At 29.5% G+C, this 19,921-nt stretch overlaps 1 protein-coding gene across 1 annotated transcript in view; it reads right to left on the bottom strand.

Moving 5' to 3' along the window:
- Positions 1-1,259: 1,259 nt before the first annotated feature.
- The window catches only part of LOC119606754 (neural-cadherin-like), a 183,223-nt gene continuing 164,561 nt past the window's right edge, over positions 1,260-19,921 (bottom strand). The window contains 5 exon segments of the mRNA XM_037960312.1: positions 1,260-2,027; positions 4,910-5,080; positions 5,280-5,492; positions 16,624-16,865; positions 19,416-19,586. Of these exon segments, the coding sequence (XP_037816240.1) occupies positions 1,909-2,027; positions 4,910-5,080; positions 5,280-5,492; positions 16,624-16,865; positions 19,416-19,586 (916 nt within the window). The 3' untranslated portion in view covers positions 1,260-1,908.

The following is a 19,921-nucleotide window of genomic DNA, read 5'->3' on the forward strand; positions in this document are numbered from 1 at the left end:
AAATTATTAATACGTATACGTACAGATGCCGTTGGTAAAACTAATGCAAAGTCACAATGTAAAACTTTATACTTGAAATGAAGAAGTTAGGATGAAATTTGTTTGATTTCATATGTTCACAATTGTTGTTCTTTATGACAAGAGCTACAACTTTGCCTTAGAGAGTAAATCACAATTCCGAACGATTTGCAAGATATGAGCCGGAGAAAATTATTACTTTTTGGCTAAAATGTTACCAAGGCCCCAAATTTTTGTGGGCCCGGTATTAATGATAATAATTGAGATCTTATTACATTACAAAAATCTCTTTCTTTTTCCTCTTTGTATGACTGCGAGACTATTTCTAAAGTTAGGATTAATAAAAATCTATAAGAACGAAATGTGTGAGACAATGAGAGACTTAAATATAGTATATAGTCCACAAGAAAGAATTCCTTTCGTGATCTTACTCGATTTGATTAAAATTTTATTATCTGAGCTCACAACGATTGTTATTTTCGATTGGAAGAGTGAAAGAAATTCTCTCTGTCTTTTAAATGCAACTCTGCTTTAATCTCTTTTTTTTTGTATAAATGTGAGTGTGAGAAAGTGATTGAGTAAATGTATAATAGTTGTATTGTATTGTACAGCTGTTTTTATAATATATTTCTTTAAAAACATATGTATATATTTAAATATTGTGTAATTTGTTTGTTGTCTAAAACTCAATTCCTGTGTAATTTGTGTAAAAAAATTTTATAATCAAAATTAAAAAAATAAAATCCAAAAATGTATAGTTTTTCTTTTAAAATCGTTGTTTTTTTTCTTTTCTTGTTCAATACGAATGAGTATAAGTTTATTTTGTTGTATAAAAAAATAAAAATATTTATAAATAATAATTGTACAAACTTATAAATAAGATATTTTATAAATAATTTCTTAAAAATATAAACTTAAAAAATTAAAAAGAAAAATTAATGCTAAAAGAAATGTACAAAATTTTATTACTATTTGTTTTTGTGTTTTTGCTGAATAAAACTAAATTATTTATAATTATCATGGTTGATTTTTTATAATTATGTTTTTGTTTTTTACTTATAAAGTAGAGACTTTGGTTTTTTTTATTTATCCTTTAAATTCTAAACATAGTTTTCGTTTTTTTTAATTTTTTAACTTTATCTTTAAGTTTTGTTTCTTTCATTTTTTTTGCTTCATTTCCATTTCGTAAATTAAATGCTAAATGAGTGAATGTTTATTTGTATGTATGTATGCATGATTTCTTTTTTTTGTGTATGTATTTATATATTTATGTAGGTGTTAGTATATGTATGTTTTGATGTATAAACGAGTATGTATGTGGTAGTATTTTACAAATGTAATTGGATTTTGTTTGGTTGAAATGTAGTTTTTTTATTAATTTTTTTTACTTTCCTTTTAGTCTGAAAACGACTTAAATCTTTGGTAGTGATGTTTATTTTTTTCAATTTTTTTTGTTATGTTTTAAGGTTTTAATTTCGAAATTATTTCTTATTCATGTTCGGTTTCGAATTTCCTTTTACTTATTTCCGTTTCCTTGGTTGTTTTCTACTTCTTCTTCTTCTTCCTCCTCTTATTTGAATTCTTAAAGCTTGCTTAGCAATCTTAAATTGTTTTTCTTTTATATTTAGTTAGTTTTTGTTTTGTGTTGTTCGTATGTTTTTTTTTTCTTTTTGGTTTCTTCTTTAGATTAATTTTCGTTTAATGAAGTTTTTCTTTTTGTATTTTAGAATTTGAATTTTTAATTGTTTCATTTCTTTCTTCATTTGTTTCGCTTTCATTTTGTGGGATTAATTCAATTTTATTTAGTTACTGTTGTCTTTGTTTCTCGCTTTTTCTTTTGTCCGTGTGTTTTATGTGTTTTATTTGGTTGTTTTCTCTCTCACTATTCACTTACAATTCTAAATCGGTAGTATGATTATTAGCATCGGGTCCATACATATTGGCTAGTTTATCGAATCTGGGTCCCCAGGCTCCTAAATAGTCATATTCTTGGCATTCATCATCAGTACCTGTTGCGTTAAATAAAAGTAATAATAATAAAAACAAATATTAATAGATTTTGTTATTATTTAGTTTTTTCAATAATAAATATTCACAGTTTTTTAGATAATTATTGCAATAAAATCAATGTTTATTTATTTCCTTAAAAAAAATGTAGCGTACTTTGAGGGGCTTATTATTACATCTATTAATTACACAAAATTTATTAATTTTTTAATTTTTGTTTAAAATTTAGAATCATTTGAAACCATTCTTTCAGAAAAGAGACATTTTTAGTGAATTCAAAATGTCTTCTTTTTAATATAAAAACTCTACTCCCTAAAAGTATGCTACATTTTCTTTAAAAAACACATTCATTTTATTAATTAACTGTGAATCCTATAACAAAAAAACACACATTTAACATATTATTTAAGAAAATGCAAAAAAAATTTACTTCACAAAATTATAAAAATATGTATGCTCCATTTAATTTATGTACTTTTTTAAATTTGATTACACCCAATATTCGGCTGTATTAGAGTGTAGTCTTAGGCGTAGGCCTGTAATTTTAAACAAACAAATATTTAATTGTAATAAAAAGTTTGTATAAATATTAACAAATTGCTAATAAAATTAATATTATACTAGCTAGACTAGCCGGTAGCCGGTAAGAAAATTTTAGCAATTTTACCTGATTTTGTTTTAAAGAGTTTTATTTGCTAAGTGCTATAATTGGCTTTCTAGCGATTTAATGTAATGTTTTTTCTTAAAAATGTTTTAGGGAAAATTGTGCAGTTTCTTGTTCTATTAGAATTAAGAATTACTAAAGAATTACTTTTCTAAAAGGAGTTTAACTATATAACTAAATCATCGACAATAAAATTTTACACGAATGTTACTCAGATGAACTGTTGTGCAGTGCAGAATCTGATATTGTCTTTAAGTGAAAATCTTTCGTCTTCTTTTGTATGACATTTCTATTATCAAGAAATATACTCCATGAGTTCAACAACCTCAAGTACCCCACTTGGTCTATACCTCATCTTAATAGCATCTTTAGGTTAGGTTAGGTTAGGTTAGGTTGATAGGAGGATGTATAGTACATCAAATCCGAAGAAATAAAAAATTCTTAAGAATTTTCTAATCATTTTTAGTCAGGAATGTTATTTCCGGAATAAAATCACTTCCAAGATACTAGGATCTAACTTCGACGAATGCTTGACAGTGGCAAAGAAGTGCTACAGAGTTTCACTGTCCTCTCCACATGCTCTATCTACATTCATCTGTATCCGCACGGCCAATTTTGTATAGATGTGTTCGTAATCTTGTGTGCCCACTCAGTATACGTACCATCATACTAACTTCAGACTTGCTCATTTTGAGGAGATTTCTCGTTTTGTTCTCATCAGGATCACTTCATAGGATCTTTGTGGTTCTACCCACCGTTTCATTATTCCAAGAGGCCTTATGGTATACTCTCACCAATATTTTTAATTCAGCTTTTGTTGCGTCAAATGGTTTTGCATTCGCCAAGTTAACTATTCACTATTACATTCGCCCTTCCGTTGCCGACTATTCCCGAGTGACCCATATGATGTAAACCTTACCTCTGGCAGAGTATTCAGTTAATAGCATCTTTACTTCTCTTTATATAGTTTGTTGATCGCCTTATATAAAGTGATCTTGTTAAATTTAAATCAAACCCTTGCTGTAGAAAAGCTAAAGATAATCAAATCATGAGTGGTTGATCATTTGATATCCTTTATTAGAGAAGAGGTCCAGAGAAGAGTACGTACCAAATTGTATCAAATTATGTTGAAAAATGCATTGTGTAGCGTGCGCACAAAGTTTATATGGATAGACAGACGGACGGATATTGCGTAATCTAATCAGAAGTGATTCTGATCCAATTGGTGTACTTTGCATGGGCACATCAGCACAAACGAATAATACCTTATGAAATTGCAGAAGAAACCCCTTTCTTCTGGACTCTAACGAGGAAAGAAATAGACTTAAACTCAATCTTTAGTTTTCAACTTGAATGGTTTTGGTGCCTTAAATATACATCGAGTACCCATATAAAGTCCATTATGTCAGCTTTAAAATAAAGGCTTAACACCTGACATATCTTCTTTTTTCTTCGATATATCTTCACGCAGATTCAGATTTAGCACTGAACAAGGTTTCATGGTTTCAAGGTTTCGAATTTTTTCAAATTTTGCTGGCCTGTCTATATCAATATGTTTATTGAGATATTTTGGATGTAAGAGCGGTTACGATAGGTTATGTTGTAGTGCTAAAACTAACGGTAAATTGATGATCAAATTCTATATATTTGTTTGGTCTAGCGTAGTATAACCAAATATATAATAAATGAAAAATGGTGTGAACATAGAGTATTTTAAAAACTCTATAATGTAAGATGACATCAGATTCAAATGCAGTTCAACTCAATCCTTTAGAAAATTATATTTATTATCGGGGCTTTGAAATTGTTTCAAGTTTTTAAGTGTACTCATGAGAAAGTATGTTGAATAAATAGTAGTTTTTAAATTCTTGTTAAAATCATTATTCCAAAGGACTTACATATCATTACAAAATATTTTATTAAAATTTCTAATATGTATCTAGTTAGTTCAAAAAATCTATTATGCAAATGTTTTACCAATGATTTTGAAGTTTAGACCACATTTTGTATGCTAATTCTGGGGATTTAAACTATGTATATCAAATTACCACTAAACTGAACTACTTTTTTAACTAAACATTACGAATATTGAGTGCAATTTATTTTTTTTTTTTATTTTCAAAATTTTAATGTTGGAAGCATAATTAAATAAACTAAAACTAAAGATTATGATTTAATTGATAAAAAAAAAACAAACAAAAAAATATTATAAAAACTTACCCGAAGCTAACGAACTTAATGAACCGGCTGTACTGCCACCACCCTCATAAGCATAATTGCGTAAATCATCAAAAGGCGGGGCATTGGGATCACCATCAGCACGTTTTTTATGCTCCTCAATAAACATGCCAACATTGGGCTCTTGGCCAGGCATTAATGTCATAACAGGATCTATTTGCAAAGAAAAATAACATAAAAATACCACATGTAATATGATTTCTTTTTTCTGCATATAAACTAATTTAAATAAAAGTTTGTTAAACAACAAACTTATTAGCACAACTTATTGACCTTAATTTATGTGTGTGTGTGTGTTTTATAAAAATATACAGGAAAAAAACTATGAATTTTTAATATTTTTCATACTTACACATTATTGGCATTTTCATTGTGGCCAATTCGGGTGGCATGGGACCACCAATGGGTATCTGCAGTGGTGTTATATCAAAGGCAGTCATATCATCCTCACCGCCACCCTCATCATCATAGTTAATGATATTTTCGCGTACATCATCATCTGGTCCAGGATATTTAATATGCGCCTCACGACGACGATTATACACAACAAATACCAACACCAGAACTGTATGAATTTATATAACGCGTACGTGAAAATATACGTGTAGAAAAACAAAAATAAATAACGAAAAAGTATGAAAAAAGAAAAAATATATGAATTAATATTATTATGTAAATTTTGTAGAAAAATAAAGTTATCTGCTTTAGTAAACTATAATACATATTAAATTTATATTAAAAAATACCCTGAAAAAGAAAACTACTTGCGCTTTATTATCTGCAAGGGAAAAATTTTTATAGTAAACATTTTTATACACACAACTTTTTATTATTTATTATAATGTTTTTTTTTTTTTTTCTTTACATACTTAATATGATTAAATTAACATGCAAGTGTTATAATAAAAAAAATAAATTTTGTATTTATATTTGTTTGGTTAAGGCTTAAATGAGGCAATGTTTTGTTTAAATATAAAACCCAAGGTATAGGTTAAGGCTGTTAAAAAAATTGTTTGTGAAAGCGAAAAGTTGCTAATGCTAATTACTTGTAGCTAAAATTAAAAAACTTTTTCGAAATATTAAAATGTAGTACTAAATTTATAAGTTTAAATGTTAAAAAAGATTAATGGATTTTTATAACAATTTAAAAAATTCTGCAATCTGATAATAGGCAACTGTTCACACTGGAACAGAACTAGAAGAAGAACTAGAACAGAACTAGAACAGAACGAGAACAGAACTAGAAAATAGAGAAACAGAACTAGAACAGAACTGAACAGAACTAGAACAAACTAGAACAGAAACTAGAACAGAACTAGGAAAAGAACTAGAACAGAACTACGAACAGAACTAGAACAAGAACTAGAAAGGCATACTAGAACAGACTAGAACAGAACTAGAACAGAACTAGAACTAGAACAAACTAGAACAGAATAGAACAGAAGTAGAACAGAACTAGAACAGAACTAGAACAGAACTAGAACAGAACTAGAACAGAACTAGAACAGAACTAGAACAGACTAGAACAGAACTAGAACAGAACTAGAACAAACTAGAACAGAACTAGAACAGAACTAGAACAGAACTAGAACAGAACTAGAACAGAACTAGAACAGAACTAGAACAGAACTAGAACAGAACTAGAACAGAACTAGAACAGAACTAGAACAGAACTAGAACAGAACTAGAACACTAGAACAGAACTAGAACAGAACTAGAACAGAACTAGAACAGAACTAGAACAAACTAGAACAGAACTAGAACAGAACTAGAACAGAACTAGAACAGAACTAGAACAGAACTAGAACAGAACTAGAACAGAACTAGAACAGAACTAGAACAGAACTAGAACAGAACTAGAACAGAACTAGAACAGAACTAGAACAGAACTAGAACAGAACTAGAACAGAAACTAGAACAGAACTAGAACAGAACTAGAACAGAACTAGAACAGAACTAGAACAAACTAAACAGAACTAGATAACTAGAACAGAACTAGAACAGAACTAGACAAACTGAACTAGAACTAGAACAGAACTAGAACAGAAGCTAGAACAGAACTAGACAGAACTAGAAAGAACTAGAACAGAACTAGAACAGAACTAGAACAGAACTAGAACAGAACTAGAACAGAACTAAGAACAGAACTAGAACAGAACTAGAACAGAACTAGAACAGAACTAGAACAGAACTAGAACAGAACTAGAACAGAACTAGAACAGAACTAGAACAGAACTAGAACAGAACTAGAACAGAACTAGAACAGAACTAGAAACAGAACTAGAACAGAACTAGAACAGAACTAGAACAGAACTAGAACAGAACTAGAACAGAACTAGAACAGAACTAGAACAGAACTAGAACAGAACTAGAACAGAACTAGGAACAGAACTAGAACAGAACTAGAACAGAACTAGAACAGAACTAGAACAGAACTAGAACAGAACTAGAACAGAACTAGAACAGAACTAGAACAGAACTAGAACAGAACTAGAACAAACTAGAACAGAACTAGAACAGAACTAGAACAGAACTAGAACAGAACTAGAACAGAACTAGAACAGAACTAGAACAGAACTAGAACAGAACTAGAACAGAACTAGAACAGAACTAGAACAGAACTAGAACAGAACTAGAACAGAACTAGAACAGAACTAGAACAGAACTAGAACAGAACTAGAACAGAACTAGAACAGAACTAGAACAGAACTAGAACAGAACTAGAACAGAACTAGAACAGAACTAGAACAGAACTAGAACAGAACTAGAACAGAACTAGAATAGAACTAGAACAGAACTAGAACAGAACTAGAACAGAACTAGAACAGAACTAGAAAGAAAGAACTAGAACAGAACTAGAACAAACTAGAACAGAACTAGAACAGAACTAGAACAGAACTAGAACAGAACTAGAACAGAACTAGAACAGAACTAGAACAGAACTAGAACAGAACTAGAACAGAACTAGAACAGAACTAGAACAGAACTAGAACAGAACTAGAACAGAACTAGAACAGAACTAGAACGAACTAGAACAGAACTAGAACAGAACTAGAACAGAACTAGAACAGAACTAGAACAGAACTAGAACAGAACTAGAACAGAACTAGAACAGAACTAGAACAGAACTAGAACAGACTAGAACAGAACTAGAACAGAACTAGAACAGAACTAGAACAGAACTAGAACAGAACTAGAACAGAACTAGAACAGAACTAGAACAGAACTAGAACAGAACTAGAACAGAACTAGAACAGAACTAGAACAGAACTAGAACAAAACTAGACAGAACTAGAACAGAGCTAGAATAGAACTAGAACAGAACTAGAACAGAACTAGAACAGAACTAGAACAGAACTAGAACAGAACTAGAACAGAACTAGAACAGAACTAGAACAGAACTAGAACAGAACTAGAACAGAACTAGAACAGAACTAGAACAGAACTAGAACAGAACTAGAACAGAACTAGAACAGAACTAGAACAGAACTAGAACAGAACTAGAACAGAACTAGAACAGAACTAGAACAGAACTAGAACAGAACTAGAACAGAACTAGAACAGAACTAGAACAGAACTAGAACAGAACTAGAACAGAACTAGAACAGAACTAGAACAGAACTAGAACAGAACTAGAACTGAACTAGAACAGAACTAGAACAGAACTAGAACTGAACTAGAACTGAACTAGAACTGAGCTAGAACTGAACTAGAACTGAACTAGAACTGAAATAGAATTGAACAAAAAATAAAAAAAATTTAAACTTATTTTTATGGAAATAGAAAACGCAATCATATGTATATTTCTGCATACAACTGAATTAAAAGAATTAAAAATATTCCTCATTGGATTGTACCGGGAAAATGGAAAGTTAGCTGCTGGTTTTGTATATCCTGTACAAAAAAAGTAGTATATATTAACGTGCGGCAGAATGATCATGAATTTAAGATAAGACATTGATATGTAAGTTTTCTTAATAAAATTGGTTACAATATTAATAATACCTTAACAGTTTCTCTAAATTGGTGCTTATGCGCTGAACAAATAACTATTTTAAATTAATTAAGCGTATACGTTCTCGAAAGCTTCCCTAGAACTAGTTCCGAGGTTGACAAATTCGAACAAAAGTCATTGATTAAAGAACTAGTTCCAGAAACGTTCCAAAGAATGAGTGTCGACTCCATAACGCTTCCTCAGAACCAGTTCCGAAGGTGACAATTTCGAACAAAAATCATTGGTCTTAACGCCAAAGTAGAACGAGTACAGGCTATATTTATTTATTTATTTATTTATTTATTCATTCATTCATTCATTATCACAATAATCATGCGTTCTAGAAATAGTTGTGGAACTAATACAATTTTTGATTAAAACTTGATTAATTTAGGAAACCTACGTTAATTGTATTTGATTTCAAAGCAAAATAAGTAATAATTTTCAAACAATTGACTTTGAACTTATGCAAAGCAATGATGAAATAACTCCTGAAATTCTAAGAGACCTTAACTTAAACTACCAAGAGTGCTTAATTAAAACTACAATTAGGAATACATTGTAAAACTAAATTTAACTTGTTGAACAAAAATGTTAACAAAACATCGACTAATTTTTTGCATTTGAATTAAAAAATCCCAAGAATTTTTGTTGCATACTTTGACTTGTTAAAATTTTAGCTAAAGGTAAATAGACATAGACTAGAAAAACTGAATTGTACAACATGCTCTAAGGAGTTCATTGGAATGAAACTTAAAATCGTTTAATAGAAAAATTATGTAGACTATAGTAATTTTGCAATTTTTTTTTAATTTTTTCTTTAATACTAACAAAAAATAGTTTAAGAATTTGGGCATAGCTTAAGGAAAATTAAGCAAAACTTTTTTCTATTGTCTTACTTGCTGCTGAGGTTGGAAAACAAGGCATTAGTAATGCATTAAACTTGCTTTTGTTTGTTATTTCGAAAATAAATTTCAGTTAAATTGTTAATCCCCTAAAATATGCACTTTTGGAGTTTCTTTTTATAAATTATGGAAGATGTAGTTGTTACAAGTTATGAACAAAACTAAAGGTTTGGTTTTATTATTATTTGTGTAAGAAATTTCCTGTAGTCGTTGTAAATTTAAACTATATAAAGTTTTCCTTTAATGCTATTGCAATATTAATACGTTTTAAAATAATTCTGAAGTTAGTTAACATATTATGTTAAACAAAAACTTTTGTTGCCTATTTTAGGGCTTTAGTTTTAACAAAAATTTAGCTTTAATTCTTTTACGAACGTTAGTGCCAAAAGTAAAAGTTATTTAAATATATTTAAAACAATTCAGACGTTTGCTTAATGCTTTGTATAAAATTAATGCATTTGTTCATTTTTGACATTAAAACCTTTAAAGTAAGCTATAAATTATTTTAAAGTTCACTAACACCCCTCAAAGTATGATTGTGTTTTTTTTTTTGGCTGTTTTATTTAAAACTTTTTTAAATAAAATTTATACAATATTCATTATCATTATTTTATAAGCTTTTCAACGTTGTTGTGATATGTGTCTACAACATGTTTATCGTTTTTTTTTTTTTTTTTTTAAATGCGCAATAAAACAATTAAATATTAATTTAATTTATATTGTTTTTGTCAGCGATATTTGTTTTAAAAAAAGTTTTAAATTTCTCTGCATTATTTCACAGTTGAGTTATGCTTTAAAAAAGTTTGATTTTTTCTTTTTTTCAGAAAAAAATAATATTTGATTTATGTGGAGAATCTATGCACTATGTAAAGTAGATGGGAAAAGCAAAATTTCGAAATACTATTAACTTCCATTAAAGGGACTTCTCAGATGATCTAACCATGTTGTCCATCTGTTGAAATCATGTAAGGTCCAAATTCTGTAAGCTATTGCCTTTTTCAGTAAAATATTGATTTGTTTTAAATTATAGCTTTTTAATAAAACACCTTTTAAATGAAACTTTCTTTTAATAAACCTTCTGTACAGCAAAAAAAAATAATTACTCTGGTTATACATATATTTACTTATAAAACACTATATATTTTTTTTTTTGTAAATATAAAATATTGAAAAAATCATTATTCTTTATAATTATTTCTGCCTCATTATGTATGTGAAGAAAAATACATAGTTTTGTTTTTTTTTGTTTTCAATTTGTGGCATGTTGCTTTTTTCCTCCATATTTCAGCCGAAAAGTTTATTTTCTTGTGTATTTTACTTTAGTGGGGAGGGTATATTGGATTTGTGCTGATGTTTGTAACGCACAATAATATTGGTCCTATAACCACCTTAAAGTATACCAATTGGCTTAGAATAATTTTCTGAGTCGATTTATTTATGTCCTTCCGTCTGACCGTCCGTCTGTCTGACCGTCCGTCCGTCCATGTAAACTTTGTAATCAAACTACATTTCTCAATTTTGAAGATAATTTAATGAAATTTGGTGCATGGTCTTCTATTGTGTTGGTCCATTATTTCACCTAGCCCCCATACAACTGAACCCGCCGAATAGGGATTTTAAATCCATAATTATATTTAACATACTCGGATCTCGACAAAAAGCTGCAAAGCCAAGTTCTGCACTAGCCTTGATAACCCTCATGAATTTTATAATTATAGAGCCTCATTTGACCCTAGACCCTATACAAAGATCCCTACAAAATATGACTTAAATGTCCACAATTTAATTCAACAATAAATGGCTTAAGTATATCTGAGGCAAGTTACAAATCCACTTAAATGCTTCATTATGAAAAATAAATCACATTTTATTTTTATAACCGGCAGAGGGTATATTATATTGTCGGCCTCGCCCTACTATAATTTCTTACTTGTTGTTGATTGCTGACGTTGTTGTTCTTGTTGCAATTTTTGAATAAGTTTTTAATATTGTTAAGCTTTAACTGTTAAAAATTAATTAACGAAATTGTGAAGGGGTTAACAACAAAAAAAAAATGAATAAATAAAAATATCCAACGATATAAAACAAAGTGTTCGAGTAGTCGAAGCGTATTTCACGCTGCACTTTATATATTTCAATTAATGAGTTTTAAAGGACAACGTAAAGCCACGCACACGTAGGCATATTGAAATACATACAGATATATAACACTTAAATGGAAAAGTAATATCCCAGCAGTATTACAAGAGGTCCTCGTATCCTTTTCAGACAATATGTTTACATACAGTGGGATACTTTAACTACCAGAAGGATCAATTTATTGCAACATAGAGTTGAATAAGTCATAACTAGTCACAGAGCTAATTCTGTGAATAAAATGTGATGTCGCTGGTTGGGTTCAGCCATCCCAAACTGCAGGGATCATAAAAAGTTTATAAAATTTAACATGTTGCAAAAAATACGCTGTTGTATTGTGTGGCATAATTGCAATAAACTTGAAGGAGTCGTCTTGATTATTTCATTTTTATCGTTGTTTTTATACTGCTGAAAACTTATTAAAATGAAAACGAGAAATCATTAATGATTGTAATAAAAATAATTAAATTATATAAATTTTTTTTGTATTAAATCATTGTATGATTTAAAATTAATTTTGGAAAAAACTGCAAGAAGCACTAATAAACTTCTCAATAAAAATATATGTACATATTAATTAATACCTATAATGAAATTGTTACTGGCTATTAAAACCGAATTTCTTATAATTACTTAAAACTACAAAGTAATTATACTCATACTCTTAACATTAACAAAACATTGCCTACTTTTAGGATTTTAATAAATAATCACAATTAATTCATTAAATTACTTACCTCCCTTTTATTTTATCATAAATCTACCATAAATCTTACAACCAAATAATAAACTATATCAAAAATATAAATACTTACGTATCAATGTTGCTGAACACAAAACAAGAGCAATTATAAAATCACGTGACGGTGTCAATACACCCGATGCCAATAATTCCAATTCACAATGCATACCCGTAAAGCCCATCGGACATTGACATTCATATTTTTTGGGCGGATGATAGTCACGACAACGACCACCATTGCGACAAGGAAATAGTAAACATTCATTGTCATTGACACATGTACTGCCAGAGATTTTGAAACCAGCAGGACATCTGTGTTTATGTATGATATTGATGTTGCATACAAAAAGATATACGATTGAAATTAACATTTATGTGAATGAAGTTGAATTTGATTTTTGCTATAAATCCTTGTTTTCTTTATGCTTTTTGGTTCGTTTATTTCGTTTTCATTAAATATATTTTTATAAAGCTTTGAAAGCTAAATGTGCAATAGATAATCCTTAATGGAGGAATTGCCATTAATAGTGCCCTGAATGTTATGTATATTTTTATAAATTTGCAAAAAAATATATTAAATCTTAAGATATAATGACTTTTGCTCTCCATCACCCTAAAGTCTGCTATAGTTTTGTATTTTTAAATAATCCTAAAAGCAATGAAGAAGTCCTTCAACATTTAACTGAGTAGTTTCTGAACACTTAGATTCACTGCAAGAAATCCACAATTCGAATTATAAAATAAAACCAATTGGAAAATATCTGTTACACACATTTTTACACACTTATATTTTTCTTTACCTACCTTAAACTATTTACCTGTTAAAACAAAAATTTTTATACAATTATTAAAAAATCTATACTAAAACATGGATGAAAATTAAAGAATATGTTAAACATATGTAGGAAGCCTAAAAAACCCGTTGAGTTCAGTTTCAGTTCAGTTCCAGTTCAGTTCTAGTTCAGTTCTAGTACAGTTCTAGTACAGTTCTAGTTCAGTTCTAGTATAGTTCTAGTTCAGTTCTAGTTCAGTTCTAGTTCAGTTCTAGTTCTAGTTCAGTTCTAGTTCAGTTCTAGTTCAGTTCTAGTTCAGTTCTAGTTCAGTTCTAGTCAGTTCTAGTTCAGTAGTTCAGTTCTAGTTCAGTTCTAGTTCAGTTCTAGTTCAGTTCTAGTTCAGTCTAGTTCAGTTCTAGTTCAGTTCTAGTTCAGTTCTAGTTCAAGTCTAGTTCAGTTCTAGTTCAGTTCTAGTTCAGTTCTAGTTCAGTTCTAGTTCAGTTTCTAGTTCAGTTCTAGTTCAGTTCTAGTCAGTTCTAGTTCAGTTCTAGTTCAGTTCTAGTTCAGTTCTAGTTCAGTTCTAGTTCAGTTCTAGTTCAGTTCTAGTTCAGTTCTAGTTCAGTTCTAGTTCAGTTCTAGTTCAGTTTCTAGTTCAGTTCTAGTTCAGTTTCTAGGTAGTCAGTTCTAGTTCAGTTCTAGTTCAGTTCTAGTTCAGTTCTAGTTCAGTTCTAGTTCAGTTCTAGTTCAAGTTCTAGTTCAGTTCTAGTTCAGTTCTAGTTCAGTTCTAGTTCAGTTCTAGTCAGTTCTAGTCAGTTCTAGTTCAGTTCTAGTTCAGTTCTAGTTCAGTTCTAGTTCAGTTCTAGTTCAGTTTCTAGTTCAGTTCTAGTTCAGTTCTAGTTCAGTTCAGTTCTAGTTCAGTTCTAGTTCAGTTCTAGTTCTGCTCTTGTTCTAGTTCTAGTCCTATTTCAGTTCTAGTTCAGTTCTAGTTCAGTTCTAGTTCAGTTCTAGTTCAGTTCTAGTTCAGTTCTAGTTCAGTTCTAGTTCAGTTCTAGTTCAGTTCTAGTTCAGTTCTAGTTCAGTTCTAGTTCAGTTCTAGTTCAGTTCTAGTTCAGTTCTAGTTCAGTTCTAGTTCTAGTTCAGTTCTAGTTCAGTTCTAGTTCAGTTCTAGTTCAGTTCTAGTTCAGTTCTAGTTCAGTTCTAGTTCAGTTCTAGTTCAGTTCTAGTTCAGTTCTAGTTCAGTTCTAGTTCAGTTCTAGTTCAGTTCTAGTTCAGTTCTAGTTCAGTTCTAGTTCAGTTCTAGTTCAGTTCTAGTTCAGTTCTAGTTCAGTTCTAGTTCAGTTCTAGTTCAGTTCTAGTTCAGTTCTAGTTCAGTTCTAGTTCAGTTCTAGTTCAGTTCTAGTTCAGTTCTAGTTCAGTTCTAGTTCAGTTCTAGTTCAGTTCTAGTTCAGTTCTAGTTCAGTTCTAGTTCAGTTCTAGTTCAGTTCTAGTTCAGTTCTAGTTCAGTTCTAGTTCAGTTCTAGTTCAGTTCTAGTTCAGTTCTAGTTGAGTTCTAGTTCAGTTCTAGTTCAGTTCTAGTTCAGTTCTAGTTCAGTTCCAGTTCAGTTCTAGTTCAGTTCTAGTTCAGTTCTAGTTCAGTTCTAGTTCAGTTCTAGTTCAGTTCTAGTTCAGTTCTAGTTCAGTTCTAGTTCAGTTCTAGTTCAGTTCTAGTTCAGTTCTAGTTCAGTTCTAGTTCAGTTCTAGTTCAGTTCTAGTTCAGTTCTAGTTCAGTTCTAGTTCAGTTTAGTTCAGTTCTAGTTCAGTTCTAGTTCAGTTCTAGTTCAGTTCTAGTTCAGTTCTAGTTCAGTTCTAGTTCAGTTCTAGTTCAGTTCTAGTTCAGTTCTAGTTCAGTTCTAGTTCAGTTCTTAGTTCTAGTTCAGTTCTAGTTCATTCTAGTTCAGCTTTCCAGTTCTAGTTCTAGTTCAGTTCTAGTTTCAGGTTCTAGTTCCTAGCTCATTGTAGATTAATTTCTAATTTAGATTTAAGAGTTTCAGTAATATATCATTTCTAGTTCTTATACAGCTTCCCCGTTTGCTAGTCTAGTGAACTCGGTCGACTCTTGTAATTATTTTTAATCTTTAGCTTTCATTCATTCACACTAATTCTATAAGAATATATAATATTGATGATTATTATGCTTAAATGCTAAGGAGAAAAGAATTGGTATGCGATAAGAATAAAATGAAACAAATCAGTTTATGGTCACTACAATGAATGAATGATGATGTCGAATCATGGTATTGTAAATGGAGAAACAAATAATTAAATTTAATTTTGAATTCGTTTTTTATGATGATAAATGATTTAAATTTCAACTAAATGTATAAATATTTGCTTTCTATAAAATGTGAAAATGACATGCAAAAAAATTTTGTTTTATTTAATAAAAGTTAAATAAATATACAATATATGTATATGGAGATATTTGTTAAAGGATGCTAAATATGGCGCTTAAATAAAAGTAGGACACGATTTTAATGCATGGATAAATGAATGATTGAATCAGATGATGAATGTTGTTGGTCTATTACACGAATTTGGTTTAATAATGAATCGAATGAATGGTTAAATGATTATGATGATAAATTTCAATTAGATTATTTTTTGATTTGTTTGTAAAAGAAGCTAATGGTGCAAATTATAAAGGGAACAAATTAAAATTGGTGTTTTTATTTAATTAAAGCTAATATTTGCACTAAACACCAATACTAACACACATATAAAATAAACGATATGAAAAACACATACACATGAATAAAAACTAAACACATTGAATTGGGAATTTGAAAAGATTCAAACAATGTATGAATAGAGTTATAGACAAAAAGAGAAGAGAAATTGTTTGGGTATAAAAAAATACAAAAATATCAGTTACAAAAACAAATTAGCATACTTAAAAGAATGGTTATTGGCTGCATTTTACTATTATTAAAATTTCCTTAAAGTATGCTATAGTTTTTTGCTTTCCTCCCCATTTCTGTATTTTTGTAATTAAGCAAACGTTCTCTTCACTTTCTGCTGCAGACATTAATATTTAGATGTACACATAAGAGCGCTAGTAGTTTTCTTTTCAGTTCATATGAATTATTTAAAATCTTCATTATGCTCACCTAATATGATCAGCAAGCAAACTAATATTGCCGCTAAAGCGCCCATGCTCAATTTTAACGTTTGTCCTTCTTGCACCAATTCACAATTTTCACCCCAGAAACCATCGGGACATATACAACGATAACGCAGTCTTGGCTCTAGATTTATACATGTTGCCCCATTTAAACAAGGCAAATCCAAACATTCATTACGATCCATACAACCTTTAGCATCCGGTGACATAACACGTCCTTCGCCGCAACTATTTTAACGATGTGATGACATTGTTTTAATAAAGTAATTTACAGTACATACGATTTATTTAGTTAAGAGAGAAAAAAAATAGAACGACACATTTTCAAAAATGATTAAAGAAAATTTTAGTGAAATTTGTCGATATTGAGTAGGTTTAAACGACAAATAATACAAAAACAACTCATGAAACACATTTAATGGCTAAATTAGAATCACAACTTTTTAAAAATTTGGTCTGTACAAAATAATTAGTAAAAATTAATGATCATTGATTTTGCTTTTAATTATAATATAAAATGATTTGCTTAAATGAAAATGAAGCTTAACTTAAATGTCCTCAAATAAGAATATGATACTTTAAGTTTAGTTGAGATTTTGCTCAGTCCTAGTTAAGTTCTAGTTAAGTTCTAGTTGAGTTCTAGTTGAGTTCTAGTTCAGTTCTAGTTCAGTTCTAGTTCAGTTCTAGTTCAGTTCTAGTTCTAGTTCAGTTCTAGTTCAGTTCTAGTTCAGTTCTAGTTCAGTTCTAGTTCAGTTCTAGTTCAGTTCTAGTTCAGTTCTAGTTCAGTTCTAGTTCAGTTCTAGTTCAGTTCTAGTTCAGTTCTAGTTCAGTTCTAGTTCAGTTCTAGTTCAGTTCTAGTTCAGTTCTAGTTCAGTTCTAGTTCAGTTCTAGTTCAGTTCTAGTTCAGTTCTAGTTCAGTTCTAGTTCAGTTCTAGTTCAGTTCTAGTTCAGTTCTAGTTCAGTTCTAGTTCAGTTCTAGTTCAGTTCTAGTTCAGTTCTAGTTCAGTTCTAGTACAGTTCTAGTTCAGTTCTAGTTCAGTTCTAGTTCAGTTCTAGTTCAGTTCTAGTTCAGTTCTAGTTCAGTTCTGTTCTAGTTCAGTTCTAGTTCAGTTCTAGTTCAGTTCTAGTTCAGTTCTAGTTCAGTTCTGGTTCAGTTCTAGTTCAGTTCTAGTTCAGTTCTAGTCCAGTTCTAATTAATTTCCAGTTTATCTTGTATCCTTAAATATTTCCATTTTCGTTAAGCCGGCTTGTAATGGTGCTTTAAATTAAATGATAAACTGAAATATTTTTTAAGATAACATAAAGCTGTGCATTAAATCAATGGGTATTTTTTTACTGAAAACTCAATATTTTTTATTTTGTATATACAGGTGGTGAAAATGTATATTCTAAAATTGCTGGTGTAGTTGGTTTTCTCACCAAGTTTCGAATGGTTTTGTATGTAAGAGATATGATTGTTAATGGGAGATATGATTGTTAATGGGAAAAATGTATTTTTATGAAATGTATTGTTGAAGATGATACCAAGAAATTTAATTTTCAAAAATAATTAAAATTGTGATGAATATGAAAGTAAGTGGTGATGATAATGAATTTGAAATAATGACGTTCTCTTTAGAAAATGATTAGCATGAAGTGTTATAATGAAAGGTGTATTGTGTTTCTTTTTATAATATTTTCCCTAATTTACATTTTTATATATTTTTTTTTTTACAGGTACGTTATCTTTTGTTCACAGAAAACCAGTTTTCCAACAAACAGGTAAAAAACTTAAGTGTGGGTCAGTTAAGATTAAATAACTGAAGTTTAATAAATAATGTTTTGTTATACATAGCTTAGATTTAGAGTAAAAAATGTGCTACTATATTCAGATTTACTGTAAAAATTAGAGGTTTATTATATTAATTTTATTGAGCATAATCTGCTAACAAATGTTTGATTTGAAAAGATATGAAAGTTTCTTTATTTGAGACTCTAATGACTTTTAAAATTAAAACTCAAGACTCTTGGTTATTTTTTTAAGTTTTTAGAATTCTTTTAAACATTTGTATAATATGTAATACCAGCTAAGTAAAACGTAAACCTTGGGTTTCCTTTATAAATTTCCAACTAATTAAAAATATTGTTTTTAAATATCCAAGAATTATTTTTTAAAACCGAATACAATTTAATAATATCTAAAATTCATACAAATTTTCTAAAAAATATATTTTTTAATGATCATTTCTGATAATCTCTAATGCATTGATTATCTAAAAGTGCAGCTAAGACAACGATATATAATTACATACATACTCCTAAATCCTAGAATTTCATTTCAAATAACAAAATATTCTTTCATTTGTAGGATGACTGTCAGTGTTAAACAGTGTGTTGTAATTAATTAAAATTTTCACAACAAACAAACTTTACATTTGTATTGTATATCCATGTATCTATAGGTTTGAGTTTTCATCAACTTAAAATTCAAGGTTTTAAAACAGTTTGGAATAACAAATTATCTTCAATATATATATATATATTTTTTTTTTTTTGCAAATTTATAAAAATCAATTATTTTAATGAAATTAAATGTTGAACAACTGAAAAAGATGATGCAATTTCGATTTAAATTTCTTTAGCTAAAAGCTATGAAAACGTATAATATAGTTTCAAATGAAAAACGAAAAAATGACATAAAGAAGACAAAACTACATTAACAAAAACCAAAAAAATAGTAAACATAAAAATACATAGGTATGTATGTAAATGTTTCTTTGTAAGAAGAGAAAAACTTACGTGCACTCATATTCATTCCATAAATCAACACATTCAAATGGATCTGGACAAATGACATTTGAACATGGTTTATTCGATGGACAGTTCTTTTCCAAATTACGCGCCATTGTGGCCTGACCCCATTGTGTACCATTCATGGCAGGTGGCAAAGGTAAATGTTTACCCTCAAGTCTATATGTGAGAAGAAAAGTATGAAGTAAAAATGTTAAAACCTTGATACAAGTGAAAATTCTGTGTAAAAACATTGTCAGATTAATTCAGCTTTTTTGGTGGCTGTTAATGCGACAGATGTATAAAATATACAGTGAGTGATATAACTATAATATTTTAGGAGGTTTTCCGTTCTAGTTCAGTTCTAGTTCAGTTCTAGTTCTAGTTCAGTTCTAGTTCAGTTCTAGTTCAGTTCTAGTTCTAGTTCAGTTCTAGTTCAGTTCTAGTTCAGTTCTAGTTCAGTTCTAGTTCAGTTCTAGTTCAGTTCTAGTTCAGTTCTAGTTCAGTTCTAGTTC

This window comes from Lucilia sericata, unplaced genomic scaffold, assembly GCF_015586225.1.
Source record: "Lucilia sericata isolate MDLA Ls3-8-SP2 unplaced genomic scaffold, ASM1558622v1 Contig000618F_arrow, whole genome shotgun sequence".
NCBI lineage: Eukaryota > Metazoa > Arthropoda > Insecta > Diptera > Calliphoridae > Lucilia > Lucilia sericata.